The 24,712-nt window shown below is 44.6% G+C and overlaps 1 protein-coding gene across 4 annotated transcripts in view; it reads right to left on the bottom strand.

Moving 5' to 3' along the window:
• Positions 1 to 303: 303 nt before the first annotated feature.
• The window catches only part of GAB3 (GRB2 associated binding protein 3), a 117,389-nt gene continuing 92,980 nt past the window's right edge, over positions 304 to 24,712 (bottom strand). For all 4 annotated transcript variants that reach the window (XM_083159339.1, XM_083159341.1, XM_083159342.1 and 1 more), the window contains 6 exons: positions 22,976 to 23,031; positions 21,325 to 21,577; positions 15,099 to 15,180; positions 10,698 to 10,800; positions 4,266 to 4,379; positions 304 to 1,856 (listed from right to left, as the gene is read on the bottom strand). In XM_083159339.1, coding sequence (XP_083015465.1) covers positions 1,740 to 1,856; positions 4,266 to 4,379; positions 10,698 to 10,800; positions 15,099 to 15,180; positions 21,325 to 21,577; positions 22,976 to 23,031 — 725 coding nt within the window. In that variant the 3' untranslated portion in view covers positions 304 to 1,739. The remainder of the gene's footprint in view (positions 1,857 to 4,265; positions 4,380 to 10,697; positions 10,801 to 15,098; positions 15,181 to 21,324; positions 21,578 to 22,975; positions 23,032 to 24,712) is intronic.

Raw genomic sequence — 24,712 nt, 5'->3', positions numbered from 1 at the left:
GCACATCCAGGGGTGGTAAGGCTTGGATAGTGCGCAGGCAGAGCGGGGGTGATTTGTGCTACTGAACATGGCCCAATAAGCTACAACAGAGCTTAAGTTAAGCACCGATAATAAGAGCACAATGTTAATATCATTTTAATAACAGAGGAAAAACAATGTTATGAAAATATGTACACCGAGTGTAGAATAATCTACAACCCTTTTTATTTTCCATTTTATGCATTCCCGGAGATATATATATATATATATATATATATATATATATATATATATATATATATATATATATATATATATATATATATGTCTCTTCCTTTTCAAACCATACAAATTAAATGATAATATAGATATATTATTTTGCACAGGTACTTATAATGCCTCATTTACAACTACCACGTGGATTAATCTAAGAAACTTGTTAAGGTTCCAAGCCATCTCCACTATCAGTACTATTAAGCAGAAAAATATTTCCTAACTGGGGGCCAGATGTACTAAGCTTGCAAAGTGATAAAATGGAGAGTGATAAACCACCAACCAATTAGCTCCTTCCTATCATTTTTCAAACCCAGCCTGTGACATGGCAGGTAGGAGCTGATTGGCTGGTGGTTTATCACTCTCCATTTTATTACTTATCAAGCTTAGTACATCTAGCCCTGGGAGAGAAGATCATTTTCCATCCCTGCATGAGTATGGGACAGAGCAGAACGTAGTGTATGAATGTGCTCAGCTAACAGATTGACATGAGTGGGCCGTCACGTGTGTCTCTCTCCACACATCATGTTGTCAGTCTTGGGTAACATAGACAATGCCCTGCTACATGGGGGCCTTAGTTATAAATTGTGGCTATAAACATATGTGCAAAATCCCACGTATATTTTTAATCTCATTTGGGTTGTACTGTTTTAAAAGGAAATTTCATACAATTTAAACAGTTAGTTGACTATTTACAAGTGCCTGTTAACAAAACCACATTCTCAGGAGAGAATTACAGTGTACATCTTACTTACTATACTAATTGTGTTATTTACACTTGTAGAGATATCCTTATCCACTACACTATACACTAAAGATTGCAACTATCAAGCCCTATAATACAATCTGTATTCAGTTATTTTAAGAGTTTCAGTGCTTTTTTTTTTTTTAACATACTAAAATTCTATACGTAATTTTCTATACATCCAACACAGTGCTGCCATTTTTTGCTTCTTATGAAGGTAAGAAGCTTAAAAAAAATACATTCCGTAGAATAGAGTGCAGTGCACAAACCACAGTGCCACTAATAGTATAAACATATAAAAACTTTGGAAATTATTGCACCTGCTCTACACCAAAATGGCGAATGCGGACTACGATACAATTCTGCATAAGGGGAATATGGTTGTTTCACTCTGGAGGAAGAACATTATTACAGAATATCTTTCAAGATTTCTTATGGCTTATCAGAAATACATTGGTGATGTGTATGCTTTAAAAACATATATATATATTCCGCCACCTGCTGAAGTCCTCACAACAAGTACTTCCGGTTGTTACAGTCATGCATACAGTCATTGCTAAGACAAGTTGCCTGTCATACAAATCTTAACGCACTAGTTGTGGAAATAAATAGTTTGTCCCTTGGCTTTTATTTTTTCCCCTTCAGACTGAAAACTCAGCGATAAAGAAAAAATGTCCTTTTAGCTGCTATATCAAAATGTAATAGTCTAGTGCAAAACATAAAAAACTTCAAATGAACTTCTTTATACTTTTGATTGTCTCTCGTCAGACCACTCTTGTTTAGTGCTCTGTAGAGCTAAAGTCTTCTTCTCATCCACCTGTACATAATCCACTTTCTGCTCTTCAGACAGGAAAGGTTTCTGCGGATAAAGAAACAACGAGTTACATTCCAATCTTCAAAGCACGGGAGGCATTCATTAAAGACTTCAAGGTACTGTAAGATTGATAGTGTTTTATTTTTCAGTTTTTTGATCATGCTACTTCGTAACATACTGTACATTTTGGGGGGCAATTAAATTAGAAGCTTGCCCACATTGTGCCAGTCTGAAATGACAAGAACGCTAGTTTTTCCTGGCAACCCGTAGAGTAATCTTGAACCTACCGTGAGAGACCGATATGGGTGCAGTCGTACATCGTCTTATTGCTGCTAATTAAATTAGTCCCTTAGAAGACAACATTCAGGGTTTGGTTCTTTTTACAATCAAGCGCATTTCTTAAATAATACTATAAAATAAAGTAGAGGTGGATTTAAACTTCATGGGGCCCTAGGCAAGATACTGGTTTGGGGCCCTCCAAACATCCCTAGCACTATATTTCTGCTGCTGATTGCAGGCATTATCAGTAGAGTACCTTGGTGTGTACTCAGTCTACCCATAAATGCTCAGCTGCATACATATCTGAATTGGAACATTTAAAGTAAACTAACCACATACACAGTGGATGAAGCCATGTTGTGTGTCCAAATATTTTTGATCCTATGAAGACTTTGGCAGTGTGCGCAGGTCAATGTGATTGTCACAACGTCACACGATAGCCTCACAATGCTGATCTGGGAACATTTTGGATGGTAGGATATCATTATGGGGCCCCTAGACACGCACCAAGGTTGCCTTATGGAAAATCCATCTCCGCTATACAGGCTCTTGCCTTAGCAACTTATAATAACTGGACCTATTGTCCTGTGGTATAGGTGTGGTATAGCTACAGACCCAAGGCCCCAGAGCAATGTCTAAGCATGGCCTCCTCACACAAGAAAAAGAACTACTGAAAACTATTAGACATTGGAGAATTTCTAGTCTTCAAGGGTAAAATTACTAAAGCTTCTAAAAACGAAAAGAAGCAATATTACCCAGAGCAACATGGCCATTTCACACTGCACATGGATCCAGATCTACCCGGCAACAACGCGGGATCCACCTGGGTTGTTTTTTGCAGTGTGAATGGGGTGTAACTGATGACAGTCTATGATCTAGTAAAAAGTTGCCTTGCCTGCAGTCTATAGGGGTGTACACACGGAGCGATCCTTCTAAGTGATTTTGACTACATAGTCAAAATTGCTTAGAAGGTTAGTAAAGATCTCTGTCAAGGTTAGACAAATCTCCCTATAATATCGCTTGGTAAATAAGAGTTGCCAGGCAAGAATATTTTTATTAGATCGCTGGCTGTCTAGTCAAAATCGCTGGTATTCACTGCTGAGGGAGATATTCACTAGGTGATCTGCAATTCTAGTATAGTCAAAATCACCCATAGACAAAATCGCTTAGTCAAAAGCTCTGGTGCATTTAGTCAAAATCGCTGTTGTATCTAGTCAAATCGCTTAGTCAAAATAGCTTAGTTAAAGTCGCTCACTAGCAAAAATCGCTCATTGTGTACACCCATTATCTATGCAAGGAGATACTGACTTAAGAGGTGTGTACATGGTGAGATTTTGGTATTATAGTAAATAGATAGTCAAAATCTCCTAGATGGTTAGCCAAAATCTCCCAGTTTTTCTCCTGCTTAGTCAAAATTGTCTAGCTTAGATTGCTTAGCATAAATAGACTGTGCAGGCAAGGCAATTTTGACTAGATCATAGACTATCATTACTTAGACAAAATTTCTTAGTCAAAAGGGGGTATTCAATCTTTGTTGTGCTCCCGCAGCCATCTCCCGATGGGGGAGATGGCTGCGGGGCCCAATTCAATGCTGTCTTCCCCAACAGCATTGAACAGGGGTTCTCCGCAGAACGAGCCCAACATCACAAGCTGTCGGGCTCGTTCTGCCGAGAAAACCCGGAAATAGGCGAGCTCCCGGCCGGAGGTTGTCTATTTCCATCCTCAACTTGCGGCCACGCCCCTTTCTCGCCGCTCGGCGGCCGGGATATTGAATCCCGACCGCCGAGCTCAAGTTGAGCAAAGCGAGAACGGAACAGGGGCACGGCTGTCGAGCTTGCTCGACAGCCGTTCCCCTGACATTGAATACCCCCCAAAATCTCCAGTTCATCTAGCCACAATCTCTCTCAAAATTGCTTAGTCAAAATTGGACAATAGCCAATATCTCATCATGTGTACAGGGCTTTAGGGGCAGTATCTAAGCAGGAGAAAACTGGAAGATCTAAATCTCACTGTGTGTACACCCCTTAAGAACCATGTGTAACCAGAGTTTTAGTAGCATGCCCTTAGGCTGAATAAGTTTAGACCAATGGAAAGAAGGGATTACTCCACTAACTAAAGAAGAAAACTTCTGTAACTAAAGAAGCAAGGCAGCTTATTCTCTCAGGCAGGTCCTACCTTTTGCACCGGAGATGGAGATGCAGAGTTAAAATCTAATGCAAGATAGTCGAGGTTGGACTTCCTAGGCCATGGGAAACTTCCACTGCTAGGGGATGCCCCTTGTCGATGTTCCTTTACAAGAAAATAAAATATATTGTTAGCACAACTTTTTGAGACAATATAGTAAAAAAAACATATATTATAATTATAAATATAGCACATAAACACAACAGCATTACCAGTGTATATAAAAAGGAATGGGAATGTGATGTTATAAATACTTATGGTATATTATTGGTCTGTCATTGTCACATCAGGAGATTCTTGTGTCTTATGACACTAGGTGATTCGGCTGTGCTGGAAGCTAGATGGGCAGGAGAGCTGAGAACAGGGTTCCTGTGGTGGAACAAAACTGACTACTGCAAAAATCAGGTTTGGAATAGATTTAGGATAGGAACTAGCTGGGGAGTTTGCTGGAATCAAACTTAAACTGTCTGGAATGGAACTTGATCAGGCTGGAATTGAAAACTGCTTATGGAGAGGACTGGAAAAGTTGGAATGGAAAGAGGGATACAGGGAAAAAGCTTACTGCAGTCACTAGTTGGAATAGCTGAAGACTGCAGTAAGTGACACAAAGGAAATACAGGAGCATGCTGCAACATGTAGTTCTCCAATAAAATGAGACAAAGATTCTGTGAACATAATCTAAACATAGGTGTCTGGAGCCTAACAATGCAGCTGAAGTAGCATCCTTGCTTTGGCAATTTGCTGGAGAAATGGCAAGTCATGTTTCCCCATTCTGTGCTCGTGAAGAGAATCAGCTGACTGATATGGGACCTGACATTGGAGAAACAGCTGACCACAGGTAATATGGTGGAAAGCCTGTGGGGTGCATGCCAGAGGAACACTGATGGCAGCGGGTACCTTGGGTATGGCAGCATGCTGGTAAGTTCCAGAGCGCATGACTTCAGGACATAACCGTAATTAGTTCTGGATATATTTTTGCTTCATGGAGTCATTACTTTTTTTTATTTTTGACATCCTGCAGATGGATGAATGATATTCACACACTGGCATAGGTTGTGCACTCTGTACAGTAGGTAAGAGACACAGGTACTGGCTGTGCACTACAAACAGGGAATAAATGCAGATAGTAGGCCAGATGCACTAAGTGATAAACCACAACCAATCAGCTCCTGCCTGACATTTTTCAAACACAGTCTGTGACATGGAAGCTGATTGGCTGGTTGTTATCACTCTCCATTTTATCACTTTTGAAGCTTAATGCATCTGGCCTAGCGAGTGAAATGTTAGTACAGGATATGGCATTGATAGCAGACTGGAATTGCACAGGCCAGCAGTGATATATGCACAAGTTTTGCAAGCTACAGTAGAGACATGTGGTCTTTACTAGCTGAGGTGATGCTTCTGGACTTGCACTGCAGATTGTGCACTGAACAAAACAGTTAAGGGCCCTACACATGGAGAGACTTGTGCCAGAGATTCATAATGGGAGATTCAGCATGAGAGATTTTATTATCTCTCACAGAAATTTTTAGGCGACTTCAGGGGGAAAAAATATATATAAAAATTTAAATATTGGGTTGGAATAAAGCCTGGGGGAGTGTCATCTTCATTTGTCTATAATAGAAAAATACGAGGAACAAAGTGAGTGGGGGTCCCCTGCAATGTTCCCTCTAATTTTACGAAGGCTGTGTGCGGCTAAAGATTTTGGCTGTGCAACTTTGGAATGAAACTTACATTTTTGTGCGTCACTTATATTTAACTGGAAAATGACGTTCAGCATTTGGGTTAACTTTACTTCAAAATGATATTAAACATTTAAACATTCAAAATACAGTACACAATGTAGTTTATGGGTGAAACACACATTAATTGAGTCCACAACTGCAAAAAGGGACCACTGCTGCTTTGTGCGCTCAGTTGTAATGTCTGTGCGCACGTTCATCAAGGTGTGTGCGCGCGCACGTGCGCACAGCTTAGAGGGAACACTGGTCCCCTGCATTTTAGGGACCAGCACCAGGCTCTTGAGCTGTCCCAGCATCAGGCTCTTGGCTGCAGGTGGGGGGTCGGATGTTCTGCAGGTGGGGGAGGGGGTGTCAGGAGTGCTGCATCGCCTGCTCAGAAGAAGGCCCTGCTCATGTGCCTGCACCACACACGCGGGAGATGTGCAGGACCTTCTGAGTGACTGCACTTAATTATCTTACGGGCCGTTCAGAATCGTGGGCAGATTCAGAACGGCTGCTCCGCGCATTTAAATCACCCACATGCGTTTTCAGGCATTTTCTGAGTGATTTAGTAAAATAGCTCAGAAAATGCCTGACTGTGGCCCTGTGTGTGGGCCCATTACAGGGAGTGCACACTGCAGGCAGAGATTTACTCACTGGTGAAGATAAAATAGTGCTGAGCTCTATGCAAAATGCAGAACCCAACAGGAGACTTGAAACACAAAGCTAGTAACTGCAATACTCAGGAACGGAGTGTGCAGCGGGTAGGGAAGCAGAGCTGCTGACACTGGAACCAGTAACAAAGGTTTTATTGGCAATGAGCAGATGCAAGTAAGTGGTTTAAACAGGGAGCTATGGGCATGATTCTGTGCAGATTGCAGCTTACTCAGGGGCAGATTTCTTAAGCTTGGTGAAGTGATGAATTGCCTGGTTTTGATCATCGGCCAATCAGCTCCTAAATGTGAAGTTACAGGGTGTGTTTGAAAAATGACAGATAGGAGCTGATTGGCCGGTGATAAAAACCAGACACTTTATCACATCACTGAGCTTAAGAAATCTGCGCAAGTCCCAGAGTGCCCGTCCCGGTGAATACCCGCCCCCCCCCCCCTTGCAACCATGTGAGGGGATAATGTGCCCGCAGCAGGAGAAATCATTTGATGATTGGTGACCATCTAATGATTTCTCCTGGGCTCGCAAATATAAGTCAATGGAGACTTACTTGCGGGCGCCGGGACTAAAGCAGGGCGGGCAGCTGACGTCATGTGACTACAGACGCTCCCGGCACACTGTGTCCCGCCCGCATTTGCATGGGAGTGCCCATGAAATGCTGGGCGTTCCAATGTCTCACTACCATAAACCCTGTCGACCTTTCCTGGTCGACCTTCATAGCGTCAACCCTCTGACCCCTGCCCCTAGAGTCTGGGTCACCACGTCCACCTCAGTGGACAACACAGCTTGTAAAATGACACAATGACACTTATCAATGCCCCCTACGCCCAAGGATGAACAGAACTCCTGGAAGCCCCGGCCTTCAATAGACTTCTTCATTCTCTTGCATTATGATCTAGATAGAAGACTATTTGCATGATTTCCAAATGGAACATTCATAAAATTCCACGGATTATCCTTCTCACCTCTCATATGACCCTGGGATTTAGGAATATTTCCAGCCTGACAGCCGTAGGTCAGCAGCTGCTCACTGTTTAATCCCTCCCATCTCCGTATAATTCTCAGACTGCTTTTCATGGGTGCATAATACAATTATTTACTCACAGCTAATTTGGTCAATAACATTGGATACTTAAAATCATATTTGGATCTAGTACTATGCAAATGCTATACAGAAAATCCTATTTTATCATTATATTTTGAGGTGGCAGTGGGGGAGGGTTACAATTATCAGAGCTTGGACTACTGGCCTCTTCCAGTTGTCACATACCCCCCTCTTCCTCACACCCTGGGCCCGCACAAGTCTCTCGGTGCCCGTACATGAATAGCAGAAACTAAAACTATTATACAATTCTGTATAATGCTGAATGTCACCAACATAACCTTTGAGGTTAAGGTGAAAAACATTTTGGGACAAATGTAATAGGGTGTTACAATCAGAAAGTGAGAGATTTTGGGAGCGGTTTCTAATTTTTTTGAAAAGTGGCAATAATCTACACGGCAAAACCAGGTTGATTTCGCAATGTAATGGATTTCCGCTAAATATGAAAACTCTCCCGAAATCTCTCACTTCTGATTCTCACACCCTATTATATTTGGTCCATTATGTTACTCTGTATGAATTGAGTGCATACAGGGTGTCTGTTAAATGTTCATGGTTGTACACAAATCAATACGTTTCTGGATGTAAAGAATCTTAATATAAGCTACAGATGGGTGAAATGTACTATATATAAATGGCAAATTGTAATATTCTGTATAGACACATGGGGCCAGATGTAATAGTGTCATAGTTCGGCAGCCGGGCGGGATGCTGGCCGGACTTGGCAAAACCATGCCCTGTAAATGACTGCATTTAAAAAAAAAGAGAGAGAGAGTTTGTCCGGTGTACCGAACTGCCGCCGGATTCACACCGTATTAGGGGTTTGATTCAAACTTGCAAAACTGCAAGTGGCGGCACTAGGCTGCGGTGGGGTGCCCAGCACAGGCTAGGGCGGTCGCACATTACCGGCTGCCCTCTGGCTGCAAACCTAGATGCAGGCCGCCATGTTCTGGGTTGCAGCGGCTGCATATGACATCATGTTTCGGGCGATTTTCACACTTGGCAATGGGATCTGAATCAGGCCTTAAATCCGGCCCAGTATGTCGGATGTGAATCTCTCATGTTGCAGTGCATTAGGTGAAGGCGCCCAGGGAGCCTTTGTATGTTTTAATTAAACTTGCACAATTTGCAGTTAATCTCAAACTCACTCCAAATACATTATAACTCATTAATGTTGCACTCTTTATTTTAGTTTATACTTATTGATTGTTGTTGATAATATTATTATTATATAGAAATAACTTTTTGACATAACAGACAGCCCATTATGACAATATTCAGCTGGAATGTACAGGGAATGTATTTATCTGCATGGTAATGCTTTCTATGACATAACATACTATTTTGAGATGCTATAATTAAGGGGAGACAGATGGTGAAAACAGCAGGATAATTAACCCATTGTAGAAATGCAAAAACAAAATGTACTGAACTATCATTCTGTTTATATGGTATGCAAATATAATGAAAATCCAAATGTACATGCAGATGGCTATGAACTGTTCTATGAGCATATTTATAGTTCAGAAATAATAATAGAAAGTATTATTCAAGATCTTGATTAGCAAGTAACCAAAATCTGCAGTAACTTAAGGTCCATACACACTGGGCGATTCTGCCCAGCGTGTATGGACAGCGATGACCGCTGTCGTTGCTGGGGGGAAAGCCACTCAGTGCATACACACTGGTACGGCACTGTCAGCAGGGAGAGGATGGCTTTACTTAGTGCAGCGCTATGCAAAGCCGTCCTCAACGCCGTTCATCTGCAGGTAATACCAGCAGATGAGCGGCTTTCCCGGCGACGATGCGGGAGCGCGCAGCAGCGTTCACCGCTTATCGCCGGGGCATACACACTGAGTGGCTTTGAGCTGAAAGCCGCTCAAACAGGCTGTTTTGAGCGGCTTTCAGCTCAAAATCGCCCAGTGTGTATGGGCCTTTACAGCTGTAAAACTATATAGCTCTCTGCAAATAACTAGTGTAATGTCATTCCATTAAAGCATACTTACCAACTTCTGTCCACCACCTCCGGGAGGTCCTATGAGGGTCTGGGCAAGGTATAAGTAACATGGTGTGGCGCTAATAAATGTGTCATTCTGGTATTTTCCCCCTGCATTCTGCGAATTGTGGCACTCTATCACCGGGTAAAGAACAGCAATGATGCAATTGCATCATCAAACTACCAGCTCTGCCCACTTTACAGAAATGCGGGAGAGTTGCCTTCTGTTCAGGGAGCCACGACAATGCCACCCTATATGTCTTCAGGAAATTGTGGGAGAAAAGCGACCAATTAGAAATCAGCTTTCAACAGGTCCTTGTTGTCAGGCTAACGAAATGCAATAACGGATTAAACCTTAGCAGATTTAGAGGGAAATTCCAGCCCTGATATTTTTTCCCCCACTTTATCTAAAAAAAAAAATTCTCCTTCTAATTCAATTATTCCCTGTTGTTATTTCATCGGATACATTTAACATTTTTTGTTCAAAAACATAATCTGTGGTAAGCTTACAAACCTATGCGTTTTCACGACAACTATTGCGAAAATGAGGTGGAATATCTAAGATTATTTTCGCCTGCATAACAAAATCCCCGTTAAATGTTGATTTCATGGCAACGCAGGGATCAATTAGCCACAACAAATGATGTGGGTAAATAAATTCCTCCCATATTGTGTTTCACTTTCTCTTGGCAATGTTCTATTAAACAGTCCCGTGTCTTAAGTAGCAAAATAACAATTAATATTAATAAGTAATTTAATTTTATTTAGAAGTTGACACTAGTGATCACACCTTCCGTAGAGATCACTTGGAAATCAGCCCAATATTGTGATGTTCCTAATACATTAACAACATGTCCTACACTATATCCTCTGTACAACCTCTCAGACAGTCTCTTCTGCGTGTTATACAGCCAGCGTATGCAGAAGACAATTACCATTGGAATATAGGACTCCTCCTCTTCTCCCGAGACAGAACTGGCAAAGATATGTGCTGAGCTAATGCAGTCACTTTCTGGGGAGATAAAGCTGGTCCGATTGCTAGGAAGAAAAACATGGAAGAGGTCAGACAAGCATGATACAGATGCTCTGACAAACAGCCAACTCCTGACATTGCACATATGTCCTAGAAACATGCCCTTCTGCTGCTCTTGTAGAAACAGCAGTATGCAAGGGAGGTGATTGCTGGCGAACAGCAGGATTCAGTCTTCACCACAACGTGCATTTAGATGGGGAACACTGACCTACAAAGTCATGGAGACAAATGAGTTTATGAAGACTGTCCACCCAGTACAAAACACTGCAGACATGATACTGTATGTCTGTCTAGAATGTGCCGAGCAGCTGTGTCCGTATATAATATTTATTCGCTTCTTTCTAAATACTGGGTCTGATTCATACCTCTCTACTCTAAGTCATATCTGCTTTACGAGACGCTTGGGGGCTGCTGCACTGAGCTGATCATTTTCCTGCCAATGTTTAGGTTTGCAGCTGTGCTGAAAAGTGACGCACGAACCTCTGTGATATGATGTTTACAAAGCACTGATAGATGATTAATATAAATGTCACTGAAAACAAAAGTCAGGCAAGGACTGTAACCAGCAACATTGACCTGCGGAGTGGTCACGAAGATGAGTGCAATGTTTATAGGGAAAGGCTACTGCATTAAATGTAATTACATTCTATTAGTTGACTTTGCAACGCACTCAGTCTAAGACATAGCTACAATAGTTACAGAGCCACATTAACAAAAATGGCACAACTGTAGTAAGAGTCTGAATTTTTTTTTGCTTCCCATTTGAAAAAAGCGATAGGAGCTGTGATTTAGAAGTGAAGGGGGACATGCCTGGAACATCTGAAAAAGCAGGTACAGGCAGTGATAAATCGTGGGGTAGATTATAGGACATGTTAAAGAGAATGGGAACTTTCAGTAAGAGCTGAACCTGGGTAAACCTATGCAAAGAGAAGTCTGGTGTAATGGGGAAAATACCTCCATAGCCAAGGGTGCCAGGAATGTGGTTGGTCAGCGGCCTCCACATAGTGTGGCAGTAGTTCCTTTTAACGGGTAGTGGATTAATATCTTAAGGGGCATTTGAATCAAGCTTTGGGTAACAGGTTATCATTATGAGGCTAATTTATTTGTTGCAGTAATGTCAGATATTTTGTGAGTGTCACAGGAATGGTCGAAGGTTAAAGGAATAGCTAAAACAATGCTACAACAGTCATGTCAACTATAAATAGAGGTATAATGCTATTTATCTATGCAGCGCAAGACTACAATTGGGAATAAACACTAATGAAACATGACTGCGCATTAACAGACAAAGTGGTAAGAAAGCAATACTCACACGTTTCCAATCCATAAGTAAATGAGCTTGATACTGTATATGAGGACAAATACCACATATGGGCCATATGGCATACTAGTACAATCAGAGACGTGCGTTTTCAGGGAACGCTGGAAGGATTGGACGCAATGAGGAAAATATTGTATGAGGAAGTAGCTTGAAATGTAAGCAAGTCAGGAGTGTGGATGAGTGGGGCAGGTCTTGGACAGAGCAGTTGCTAGTTGTTTCCTTGTCAGCTCCTTGGCCCCAGGGAGTGCCCTGTCTTATAGGAGGATCCACATAAGCAATAATGATGCATAGTAGTATGTACTAAGGGTCCGAATCAGACATGTTCGCACGGCAGTAGCCAGTGATCAGTTAAGCCGCGGCCCTACTCCAGTGAAATCCCGCCTTGCAAATGAATGTGCTTGCTGTGCGAATGGAAGTGTACGGGTGCACATCTGTTCACAACTGTGCGAATATGTCCAAAATCCTTCGTAACAGGCCCACCATCAAATGATTTTTACATAGAGCACAAGTCATCGCAGGGGCCGCATAGGCCTGAGACTCGACCTGCGGCCTGTTTACAGCAATGGGGGGCCCATCCATTCACCTCGCGGACGGGGGATAGGGGTACACAGAGGCTGTGGGCAGCCTAGCAGCGTACATTGGTGCTGGGCTTGCCCCCAGCATGGCGAACAGTGGTCATGGCGCGTTGTTTGGCGGTCCTGGCGCTTTGAGATGACATGGTCTCCAATTGCCGCCCCCCTGCACCCGTGTGCAGTGTAAGGCCCGGGAATATTCCTGGTCGGCACCGTAGTGTAAACGGGGCAAATCCCGTATCGAGTCGGATTGGAACAGAGTTCGAAATACCGGGTCGGATCTGGGATTTTGGTGTAAAAGTGATATCACTCTGTGCCGCAATGAAAAACAGGCACAACCGGCACAAACCTTCCTCTGAGCAAGCCTGACGCTCCCAGTGATTTTCTAGGCATGCCTAGTGGTTTTCTTGGCTCTCCCACCCCCAGCGCCTGTCAATCATCTTGCAAACAGTGCTAGTTGCAGGAGTTCATCACAGGACGGCCTTGCGCATGTGTACTGTGAACCTTATGCATGCGCAGTATATCGATAATCGCCCACTGTGTGACCAGCTCTGAACCCTAAGTGAGATGGTCATGGGGGCAGGCATTAGTGTTATATTGTCTGTGTGCGGGTATTTTATTACAATATATTCATGTTGTTTTTCACAACATCTCTGCTGGATGTCTGAGAAGCATTGAAGAGGCGGGTAGGGATCATCAGGTCACAAGCATTATGGTAGACAAGCATCACGTCGACACCATTAGGTCGACATGCATTTAGGTTGACAAGAGTCAAAGTCGACATGCAGGAAGGTAGACCTGACTTTAGGTCGACAGGGTCATTAGGTAGTCATGGGTAAGGTCGACAAGGTCATTAGGTCGACATGGGTAAGGTCGACATAAAAAAAATGATTTTTTTTTTTTTAACCGAAATGTCAACATAAACACTAAAACGTAGCACTGCGTCCCCTCGTGTAGCTCGCTGCGCCCACCCGAGTGGATGGTAGGGCATGAAATACCACCTGTCGACATGGAGACCGAAACATAGCATTGCATCCGCTCGCCATGCTACGCTCGGCACACTATATTATTCTCCCTCCACGCCCTAGTTGATGTAGGGCATAAGATACCACCTGTTGGCACATGTCATGTCGACATGGACACCGAAACATACCAACCCATCCCCTCGCATGGCTCGCTATGATCGCACACTGTTTTATTTTCCCACCATGCCCTAGTGGATGGCAGAGCATAAAATACCGCCTGTCGGCACAGTTTTGCTAAAAAAAACACAGAAAAAAACACCATGTCGACCTAATGACCCTGTCAACATAATAATCCTGTTGACCTAACTCATGTTGACCTTAAGTCATGTCGACCTTCCTGCATATCTACCTTAAGTCATGTCGGCCTAAATGCATGTTGACCTAATGCTTGTCTACCATCATGCTGGTGAGCCAATGACCGTATCCCGAACAGGCATGACCAGGTTGAGTAGGAAAGAATATTCCATATTATAAATAAAAGTATGGCTTTCTCTACAATGGGGATTGGTGTACCTAATATCTGCTGGTGCTGTTCTAACGCTCCTGGCAACCCACTTCATATATGGTGGCAATGCTCACTTCTCTGTCCATTTTGGTCAGAAGTCCTTAAACTTTCTGCTATTATCATAGGTGAACCTGTCCCTCTAACTCACTGTTCTGGCTATTCCACCTGTCCTCTGCCCCAATCGCAAGATACAAGAAATCCTTTCTCTGCCACTTAAATGCTGCAGCTATCCTCCTCTCCTCCAACGATCTGAGACTGGCTTACTAAAGTTGATTCTTAGAGCGAAATGGAAGACATCAGGGATACTTGGTTCCGCTGGATGGACTTGAAAGACTCGAAAAACTTTTAAGGACATCATCGTGTCCTGTCCCTGTCCCCCCCCCCCCCCCCCCCCCCCCGATCTAAGGAACAGGGACCCTTTTGACCCTGGCTCCATTTGGTTTGGATGTAGACTCTTATATGCCCAGTTCGGCCTAGGTGATACCTCCCTTCTTTCACTATCATATCTAACTATGATATGACAACCCCGCGTAGGAATCGGAGCTACCACCTCCCTCCCTAGTCTGTTTCTCTCCCACTTTCTCTTATCTCTAACTTTTTTCTTGGTTTTTAGACGTTTCATTCATATATTGCATTTTAATAGTACGCAGCTAGAGATCATTGTTTGCCAAAGCATATTCTGCACTATTTATTTATGTACAATAGGAATCATTTTGCGCTAAAAAATTTATGAATTGAAGATAGGCCGGGTGTTAATAACTTTGCCACTTACTTCCAGTACTCGGTGGAAGTGTGCAAACATTTATTATTATATGTGAATAACACAGAACCTGAGAAAACAGAAGTAAAATGACAAATACAAAGATGTGTGGTTACTTACTAAGGCACAGTCCATGTTTTTGTTACTGCAGGATGTTCTCGGATTGTAGAAAGATTCCGCAGGTCCAAAGGTGGTGGGCGCACTGGTGATATAAAAGGGCATTGCTACATTAACCATTATGTAAGGTGTTTGTCATGCCGAGGCTCACATCAAGACATGGTTTTGTCTATTTGCTAAAAAATTTACTTTGCGACCAGGTCTGAATAACCCCATGGTTCTAGCATCAGTAGCGATAGATCATATCATGGATCCATGCAAGCCCACTCCTCTGTATCTGCGAAAGCAGCACCCACATTTGTCAGAGCATACATACGCAGTGCTTACTTCTTCACACGTTTACTTATTTTACATTAAATAAATAATGATAAAGTTTGCAATGAGTTCTTATATTAGATTAGCTTGGTCACACGTGGGACACTGATTTAGAAAATGGTGTACAGTACATTGGTATTCCCAAGGCTGCAATCACCAATGCAGAATGGAAGGACAGGAGAAACGGATGGGGTGGAGGGGGAAGACAGATAAATTGTATTGCTAGCTACATTACTATAGTTTGAGACATGCAAATATGCTCCAAAATCCTAGTAGATAATAAAATGACCCAGACTTCCACCATGACATATATAGGCTATATATAATCTCTTTTTCCATTTTTATTTTCATCTTCGGGGGCTAGGTTTTCATATCTGATCACAGGTTATTTTGGTCTGAGTAGAAATCAACTTCCATGTGTGAAGCCTAAGCATTAGCTTCTAAGATATAGATATTACTAGGTGATTCATCGCGCCCTACGGGCGCTCTTCACACCGTCGTAAGGGGCTGCGCCTCCTTAAACCGTGAATATTTTTATTGCGTTAAATATAATTTATTTATCATTATGAAGGATGTGTTTTTTATTGCAACTTTAGTAAGATGCTGTGGGTGTGGGATGGGCAGGTGTAGGTGAGCTGTAGCTGGGAGAGTATGCGATGCAGGGGATGTGGAGGTGTGGTGGGTGTTAAAGGGGGGGTGATGTAGGTAGGGGTGTGGTGGGTGGTGGAGGGTTGGGTGCAAGGGTGTTGAAAAGTGTTAGTGGTTGGTGTGTGTTGTGAAGTGGTGGGTGTGGGGATACTGTGTGTGGTGAAGTGTATGTTGGGAGGTGGGCCATGTGGGTTGGTCAGGTGCGGGGGTGCGCCGTGTTTGTAAGGTGCATATGCGATGGAACTGCAGATGTAGCAGCAAGGGTAGTGCTTTTGGGAGAGGGATGGGTGCGCGGGTAGGTGATGGGCGGGTGTTGGCATGGGTGGGTGCATGGATACTGCGGGTTGAGGGGGTTTTGGTGTGCTGTGGTAAAGTCCGCTGTACCATTGGTGGTGGAGTGGCGGGGGTAGTGCTGTGGGTGGGTGAGGGTGGTGTGCGAGTGTACCATGTGTAGTGAGGGTGTTTGTGGGTGGGCAAGTGTCAGGTGGGGGGATTCTGTGGGTGTTAGAGTTCCACGTAAGGTGTGGGTGGTGTATGTTGGTTAGGTGGGGGGGTGGACTGGTTGCGTGACGGGCAGTTGCATGGGTGTGTGAAGTGTGGGGGTGGTGGTGGTTTGTGTGGGTGGGGGGACGGATGGGTGCATGTATAATGTAGGAGGGGAATGGCCAACTTGTATTGAGGCGGCTGGTTGCAGGGGTACTGCGGAACGGAAAAAAGGATGCAGGCAGTTGGATGGGGGGTGTGAGTGTAGTGCAGGCGTGTGCTGTGGGTGGGAGAGGGTGCTTATTGGTGTGGGGACGATGGCGGCATGGGAGGGATGGATGGGTGGGTGTGTAATGTGGTTGGGGGATGGGCAGGTGCAGTGTTTTGCGGCGGCTGGTTGCAGGGGTCCTGGGGGTTAGGAGGTTTGGGTGTGGTGGTGGTTTGGGTGGGTGCATTAGTAGCGCGGTTGGGGGAGTGTGGTATGCGAGGTGGCTCACTGTAAAGTGGACCTGCGGGTGTGGTAGGGTTGGGTGTGCTGCAGGTGTTTTGGGGGTGGTGTGGGTGGGTGCATTAGTAGCGCGGTTGTGGGAGTTTGGTATGCGAGGTGGCTCAGTGTACAGTGGTACTGTGTGTGTGGTAGGGGTGAGTGTTCACTGCACCTGTGTCACTTGGAAGGTGCAGTGTGCAAGAGTGTGTTAGCATAAACAGTGTGCAATATTTACTGTCCTTTACAGAGCTGGAGTCCCGCAGAGGTTTTCCTACCTTCTGTAGGCTTGTAATGCCGCTCTGTAGAGGCAGCAGGTACTGTGTTTGCGGCGGCGGCGGTGGGCAATGAAGGATGGTGTTGCCTTTTGTTTCTTGCAGGCGGTGCGGGGGGCCGCTTGGTCTGGTTGTGGCAGCAGGGAGAAGAGGCGGGCTGTGTAGCGCAGGCTCACTGCACGGGCAGGTGAGAGGATGGTGCGGCAGGGATGTGGGTGTTCGCTGCTGCTTCCAGGGGGTGAGTGTCAGCAGGGGCGGACTGTGGCTGTAGCGGGCAGTGCGGGACGGGTGCTGTTTATGGGGCTGTGTGGCAGTATGGTGATTGCTGCAGAGGATGAGGTGCTAGGGACACTGGCGGTGGTGGGGGTGGGGCAGGAGGGAAGAAGTGAAGGCTCGGGAGTGTGCTTCCGGGGATGCTGTTGGGGGATTAAGGAGTGGTTGGGGACACTGCCGGGAGTTGGGGGGGGGGGCTAGCGGCTATGGATGCTGATGGTGGATTGAGGGTCTGCTGAGGACAGTGGGGGGGGGTTGGGGGTGCTGTTGGTGGATTGATGAGGGACTGTGGTAGCTGGTGGTGGATATACACACAGCTGTATGTGTAAGTATTGCACAGTGTGTGTGTGTTGTATGTATGTAGGTAGGTGTGTGTGTATGGTATGTATGTATATTGTAGTGTATGTGTGTGTTACCTGGAAGGCGCATACCTGTGGGAACGTATGGGAATGTCCCTCCAGTGTCCAGCAGTGTTCCACTGTAGGGGGGGGGGGGGCAGTGGGGAGTGCCAAATCAGAGGCAAACTGAACGTAAAAGGTGCGTGGCCTCATTTGCATAAGTAGCACCTAATTTACATAAGCCACGCCCCCTTTTCGGGCGCTCCCGCGGGTGTCACTCTTCAGCAAATAGAGAGTTGGGGGGTATGCAGGCAGATGGTCTGCAGGAAGATCAGGCGCGGTGCTCCCTGCTGTCAGGGCATGAAGAGGATATACTCCGGCTAGTCTCCGGGAGGTCCCGCTGGATTTCTAGCTGCTCGAGTACTGGGCAGGGGGAGTGGTTGTGGCTGGGGTTGTAACACTGTGCGGGGGGCCGGATCTGTGTATGTGTGTAAGGCAATCTGTCAATCACCTGGGTGTGGGGGGACGGCCCTTGTACGTGAGTGTGGGCAGGAACTTGGGCGGACATGGGGAGTGGTGGGCGAGGAGGGGGCGGATAGTGTGGGAGTTGTGTTGTGTAGGACACAGGGCTGTGTAGAACTTTAGGTTGCAGGTTTTGCAGTGTGGATAACGGTGGACGGGCCTGTCAATCACCCGTGTAACCCCGCCCACCGTTCTCTACACTGCCTTGAGTGACAGATCTTGCTAAATATATAAGAGATTATATAAATTGTGAAGTGTTGCTAGGAATGCTGCGGCCATTAAATATGGTATATATCTAGGCTTACAATACTATCCCTTTAAACTGGGACACTCATGAATAAGGCCTGGTACACACCAGAACGATTAGGGCACGATTAGGGCAAATTTCGACGGTTGTAACGACGGTTGTGCCTGAATTGGTGCACAATCGTTTGTATTTTACTCACGATCCTGGTCGTTTGCGATTGGATGCGCGCTCCCGGCACGTCGTATGTCGCATTGGAGATTTTGCCTCCTGCAGCAGAATCAGCCGATCCGACCGCTGATTGTGTGCTGATTTTATGCACATCGTTAGCACATTGTGTGTGCTTATGTCGTCGCGACCATCCATCCGATCCGGGTTGTTTACGCCAGAGATCCTGGACACTCCCACACACGATGCACTCACGATCCGCACATCCGATGGTCGTACGACCGTCGGGAGCGACGTCGTATCGTATCTACATCGTAAGTACATCGTTTGCAAAAGAAACACGATCGTTAGCACATCGTGAGTAGGCCGCGGGAGAGCGCTCCAGGGAAGTGCACGTAAAATCGTTAGCCGATCGTTAGACGATCCTGATCTTTCTGGTGTGTATGGGGCCTAACAAAGGTTATGTAGCTAGCTTAAATGCAAGCCTGCATTTCACCTAACTTTAATCAGCCAAAGAACAGGTGTAATTCATGGGTGTCCCGGTTTAAAGGGACAGTATGTTAAGCCTATGTATATCAGGGTTTTTCAACTCCAGTCCCTAAGTACCACCAACAGCATACTGTACATTTTATGGATTTCTTAAATTATTATCTGTTTTACGAAGTCGGGATGTTGCCTGATTCGACAGACAGAAATCTTCAGAACATGATCTGTTGGGAACGCTTGAGGGTTGAGAACCACTTGTACAGGCCTGGCCTACCTGTGGCTCTCCAGCTATTGTGAAACTACACATCCCAGCATGCCTTGCCAGTTTTAGCATTCCCTATTAGCAAAACAGTGGCAATGCATGCTGGGACTTGTAGTTTCACAACAGCTGGAGAGACACAGGTTGGCCAGGCCTACACTAGTTTATACCATTCGGACTGGTAGATATATAGGGTGAGATGTACTAAGCCTTGAAAATTTATGTGGAGGGTGATAAAGTTCCAGCCAATCAGCTCCTAACTACTATGTTACAGGCTGGTTGTCTTTTTGTGCAGATGGAGCTTGCAGTGAGTGGGGACTCTTCAAACTTTTTGCTAAAGGGTCCAATACCTACATTGCAGCCACAACGTTTAATGTTTTCCAAAAAGAGGCCATAAGAACTGTAATACATATTCATTCATTGTTATGGATCACCCTGCAAATAAAGATGGGTATCCATCCATAGGCCCTCATTCTGCTTGGTACGCTACATTGAGAAGTAGCACTGGGTACTGGTATTTTATATCTGCGCATATTCGCTTATGTGCATGTGCAGGCCTTCAGTGCAGGTGCCCTCGGAGACTTGCATAGTCTCTGTATCGCTCGTATTGGTGGGGGTGTGCACGGGGCTTTCACATGCAGATGCCCTGCGTTTCCTGGACATACACACAAAAACGCTGGGTGCGCTCAGGAAACCACTGGTCATCACATGTGAATGGGGGCGGCTACCTGGCTTCTGTGGATGGGCAGCTGATGTCACCGGATGTCAGCTGCCCGCACTGTTCACCAGAGAGTGACTTAGATTAGCGAGCGCTTCTGAAATCATTTGAATAATCTCAGGTCCCCACGCAAGCCTGTAAATGGATGTTTATGCAAAACATACATTTGCAGACCTGCGGGGACATTCGGGGGGGCATGCGTCCATGCAGGCGGCATTAGTTGGCTTGCAAAACAGCAAAAAAGGTTGCTTTACAAATCAAACAGAATGAGGGCCACAATGAGTTGAATGTTGAGCCACCGGCTCTCAGTCTTGGAAAACAGGCATAAAAAAAATGCATGCCATATATCATTTTAATTAGCAGAAGCTGCTTGTGCATAGCAATACGAATAAGATGCCTTGTGTTAATAAACATGCTCAGGATTGGGCACAACTAGAAGGGCTGTATAATGTCACTGCAGCCAAGATGAAGGAGGACACATTTAGATGAAATCTGATACTTTGAAAGTATAGCTACGTTTTGGAAGAGAATGCTGGTAAAGTATTTTTGCAAGCAAAGATATACATTTAGTGAATAGGAGAAAGACAAATTGCCTGATTGTAAGTTGCATGCAAGAAAAAATGCAGCAGCATTTTTTGGCAGTAGTCTGCCTGTGAGTTTATGGGAATGGTATATAGTACATACACCTTCACTTTTGTACATCGGTGCGGCTGATCCCGCAAGGACTGAGACACCCACTTTATCACCTGTGCATGCTGTAATACTAGCCACCACCAAGAAACGTGCATCACTTTCCTGCCACCTTTCTGATACCATCTGTTCCAATCGCAACAGTCCCCTTTGTGCATACACTCTGTGTAATACATGCGCTGTATGGATTTTCAGAAATGTCAGCACTTTCGTAGTTGCAAATAATCACTCCCCTACATGAACTACATTAATGCGTGCTACTCAGAATCAAACCATCAGGAACATCCAAGTACCAGCTAAAAACACAATTTGGCAAATGTACTCACTTTTTCTACGTGGCTTAAGATTGCGATTTACTGGAGGGGGTTCTAGGTCGGCTGGGAGTTCTGGCAATGGACTAGAAACCTTTGAGTTGACTGGTGCTGGGAAGGTGAAAGCTGCAGTTACTGGACTCATAGGTATATACCCATCCGTGCTGCAATCTGACTCAGAAACAGGTGGCGAGGTATTCGGATTCATAGGGACATAGCTGTCTTCTGAAATGTCTGATGTGAAGGAATAAAGTGGTGTAAACCTGGGCTAAAGGACACAGAGAAAATAGACATAACATTTGTAAATGTAAAGTAATGTAATGTAATGCAATGTTAAGTAAAATTATATAAAATGTATACTACAAAAGTAAAAAGAGACAGTGCTACAATGGTAAATGCTACAATGGTAAAACAGTGCTTACAGATAACGAACTGTTCCATATTTATCACAACTAATAATTTTATGCACAAGTCACAAATGTAATTCCACATCTGCCCACAAGGAGCCTCCACTTTATTCAGAATAGTAATTGTACTGTAACTAGAACCATGATGCTGCAACAATACTATCATTATTGTCAATGATAATATCCCATCATCTCTCTTTATTAAATGATATAATTTCCAACCTCCTCTCTAAAACTATATACATGTTACAAATTTTGGGCTTTATCGAAGACACTGAGTAACTAGAGGGGGGGTTACATAAACAGTCAAAGAAAGTGCTGAGTAGTAAAAGACACTAGAGGAGAGGTTTCTGCCTGCAGAGCTTACACATATTCCCAGATGGGGAACATGAATATCTTATATATTAGTCATTGCACTTGTTCTAAGCAAATTATTAAATAAACATATTTCCAACTACAATCTGAATACTATACCAAAGACTAATGGTCCCTACACAAAGGGCCATTTCAAGGAATTTTCTATGCGATCTGACTAGATTGCTTAGAAAATGCCCCTACATTGATCCGTGTGTAGGGCCATAGCGATAGTGATGCGCTCGGTGATTAATATCCAGCATGCTGGATAATCTAGTTCTATTGCTGTGTGCAGAGAGATCTTGCTGAGTGATCTCAGAGATCTAGATTGCTCAAAATGCTCAGCAGTATCAGCTAGTGTGTATGGACCTTAACCCCTTCAGTGGTGTTTTTTTTTTGGGAGCGCTCCCCACTGGGCGAGTTTTTTATGGGGAGCGCTCCCTTAAAAAAAAACACCACTGCCTCCCTGGGTCTGGGCAGTGCCGCTGCACTGTCAATCAGCAGCTGCCTGGACCTGCGCCCCCGCACCCGGCTTGTCATAAGCCGGCGCTGCGGACTTCAAAACAAAACCAGGAGGGGAGGGGGGAGGAGGAGGGAGGAGGAGGCTCCGCAGAGGGGAGGGAGCCGGGCAGCGCTGAAGCTGCTTGAGTTCAGTGATTGAACTCAGCAGCGCTGCCCGGCTGTAAACAGTGGCAATCCCGAGAATTTTCCAGGCTTGCCAGACTGGGCACTGAGGTACAGCCTGGAAAATTCTCGGGATTGCCACTGAAGGTGTTAAGCTGTGAAACTATATCATTCCATCAAAAACAGCAAACTTAAGAAAATGAAAACACATGGCCATAATTTGTATTAAAATATTTTATATGCTGGAAAACAAAGGAGTAGAATTGTTGCAGACTACCAACCAGATTTAGGCTGAGCCTCTTGTCTCTGCTTCTTAATGAGCCGTCTTCTAAGTCACCTGAAATGTACAAATTCATTCTTCAGTGCATCTACATTAAGGAGAAAATAGGCTTTTGCCAAAAAGACCTCAGTGCTCAGTAATATAAGGTTCCATAACTTTATTGGTATAATGAACAACTTGTTCAACTGAGGATTCTGTGTTGAAGGTGCGATTCCATCCAGCTTTGTGAAGTGTTGTTTGAACATCTGCATCTAGGCATCTCTACTTGCCCCAGCCCCCTGCAGCGAGGACTGCTGCCAGAACTAACATTGGGGCAGATGTATTAAACCTGGCGAAGAGATAAAGTGGATAGAGATAACACACAAGCCAATCAGCTGTGTTTGAAATATGACAGTTAGGAGTTGATTGGTTGGTGCGTTATCTCCAGTTTATCTCTTCGCCAGGCTACATCTGCCCCACTGGCACCTACTCCAGGCTTGATTAAGAAGATCTGACTAATAACTAAGGATAGGTCACAACTCATACCCAATTGCTTCTGTATAATGCTCAGGCAGCCGTCACTGAGAAGAGCCTGAGATACGTGTGACTCAAATATGCTGTAAGTGGAGTGTGTAGGCTGCGGCACAATTTGCTAAATACGGTGAAATACGGTCATATTTGGAATTATGTGCAATCTGTCTGTGTTTATATTATTGTGTTTATTTTACTGTCCAAATACTGGATTCATACTTTGTTTCTGCCCAAACTGTAGCCCTATAGCTTATCCCACTCTTGCCTATTACTTTAGTGGGGTGGATAAACAATACGTATAATTGATGGTATCTTGTTTCTTTATATTTCATATTATGTGTTCACCCGCTGTAATCACTGTCCAGCACCCAAGAAGGTTGCCCACTTTGTAATATGGTTTATTTCCTCCAAAGATAAAGCGGTACTTGTTTCCTAGCACGGTGCCCATCGCATACCGTACTTAGTGGTGTGCGATGCAATGCGATAATCCCATTTAATTAACAGGAGTGCTTGTACAATGAAATATCGCATAGCATTGCATGCCAGCAAATGGCATGCGATGCAATGCGATTTTTAATTGTATAAGCACCCTGATGGGTGCATACAATGTTAAATGCACCCCCATTGTCAACGCCAACCCGAAGCGTGGCGAGCCCGCTACGGGCGGCGGTACGCGTCCTCCGATATTTTCATACCCCCATTATCCACGTTGGCGCGGAGTTGATTTTAGATAGTGTGCGAGCGCAGCGAGCCACCGAGCCCGAAGCGTGGCGAGCACAGGGAGCCCCGCGAGGAGATGCGGAATATGAGCCCGATGTGTGGCGAGCGCAGCAAGCCCCGCAAGGGGATGCGGAATACATGTAAAGTAATCCGTGTTCGCCCTAGCTCAGAGGGCAGCTTTGCACTGTACAATCTGCAACCATTGTTAATACTCTACTGGCTGTAGGGTTTTACCTAGTTTGCTCTTTCAGTGTTGTCAACATTTGTAAAGCACAACGGAATCTGCTGCGCTATAAAAGAAACTGTAAATAAATAAATAAATAATACTGACTATGGTGGAAGATGGGTCAGCCAGAATACCCATTAATCAGCTTTGGCTTTTAAATAGTGCCCAGTGGGCACTGAGGAACCACAATTACTCTTACCAAGTGGTCTAGTGGTTCCCAAACTGTGTGCCGTGGCACCCTAGGGGACTTGACCTACTTGGTCTATGATAAATTCAAGTTAA

This window comes from Crinia signifera, chromosome 9 (genome assembly GCF_055691185.1).
Source record: "Crinia signifera chromosome 9, ASM5569118v1, whole genome shotgun sequence".
Classification (NCBI taxonomy): Eukaryota; Metazoa; Chordata; class Amphibia; order Anura; family Myobatrachidae; genus Crinia; species Crinia signifera.
Note: the sequence above shows the minus strand (reverse complement) of the source record. Positions and strands in the feature narration are given on the sequence as shown.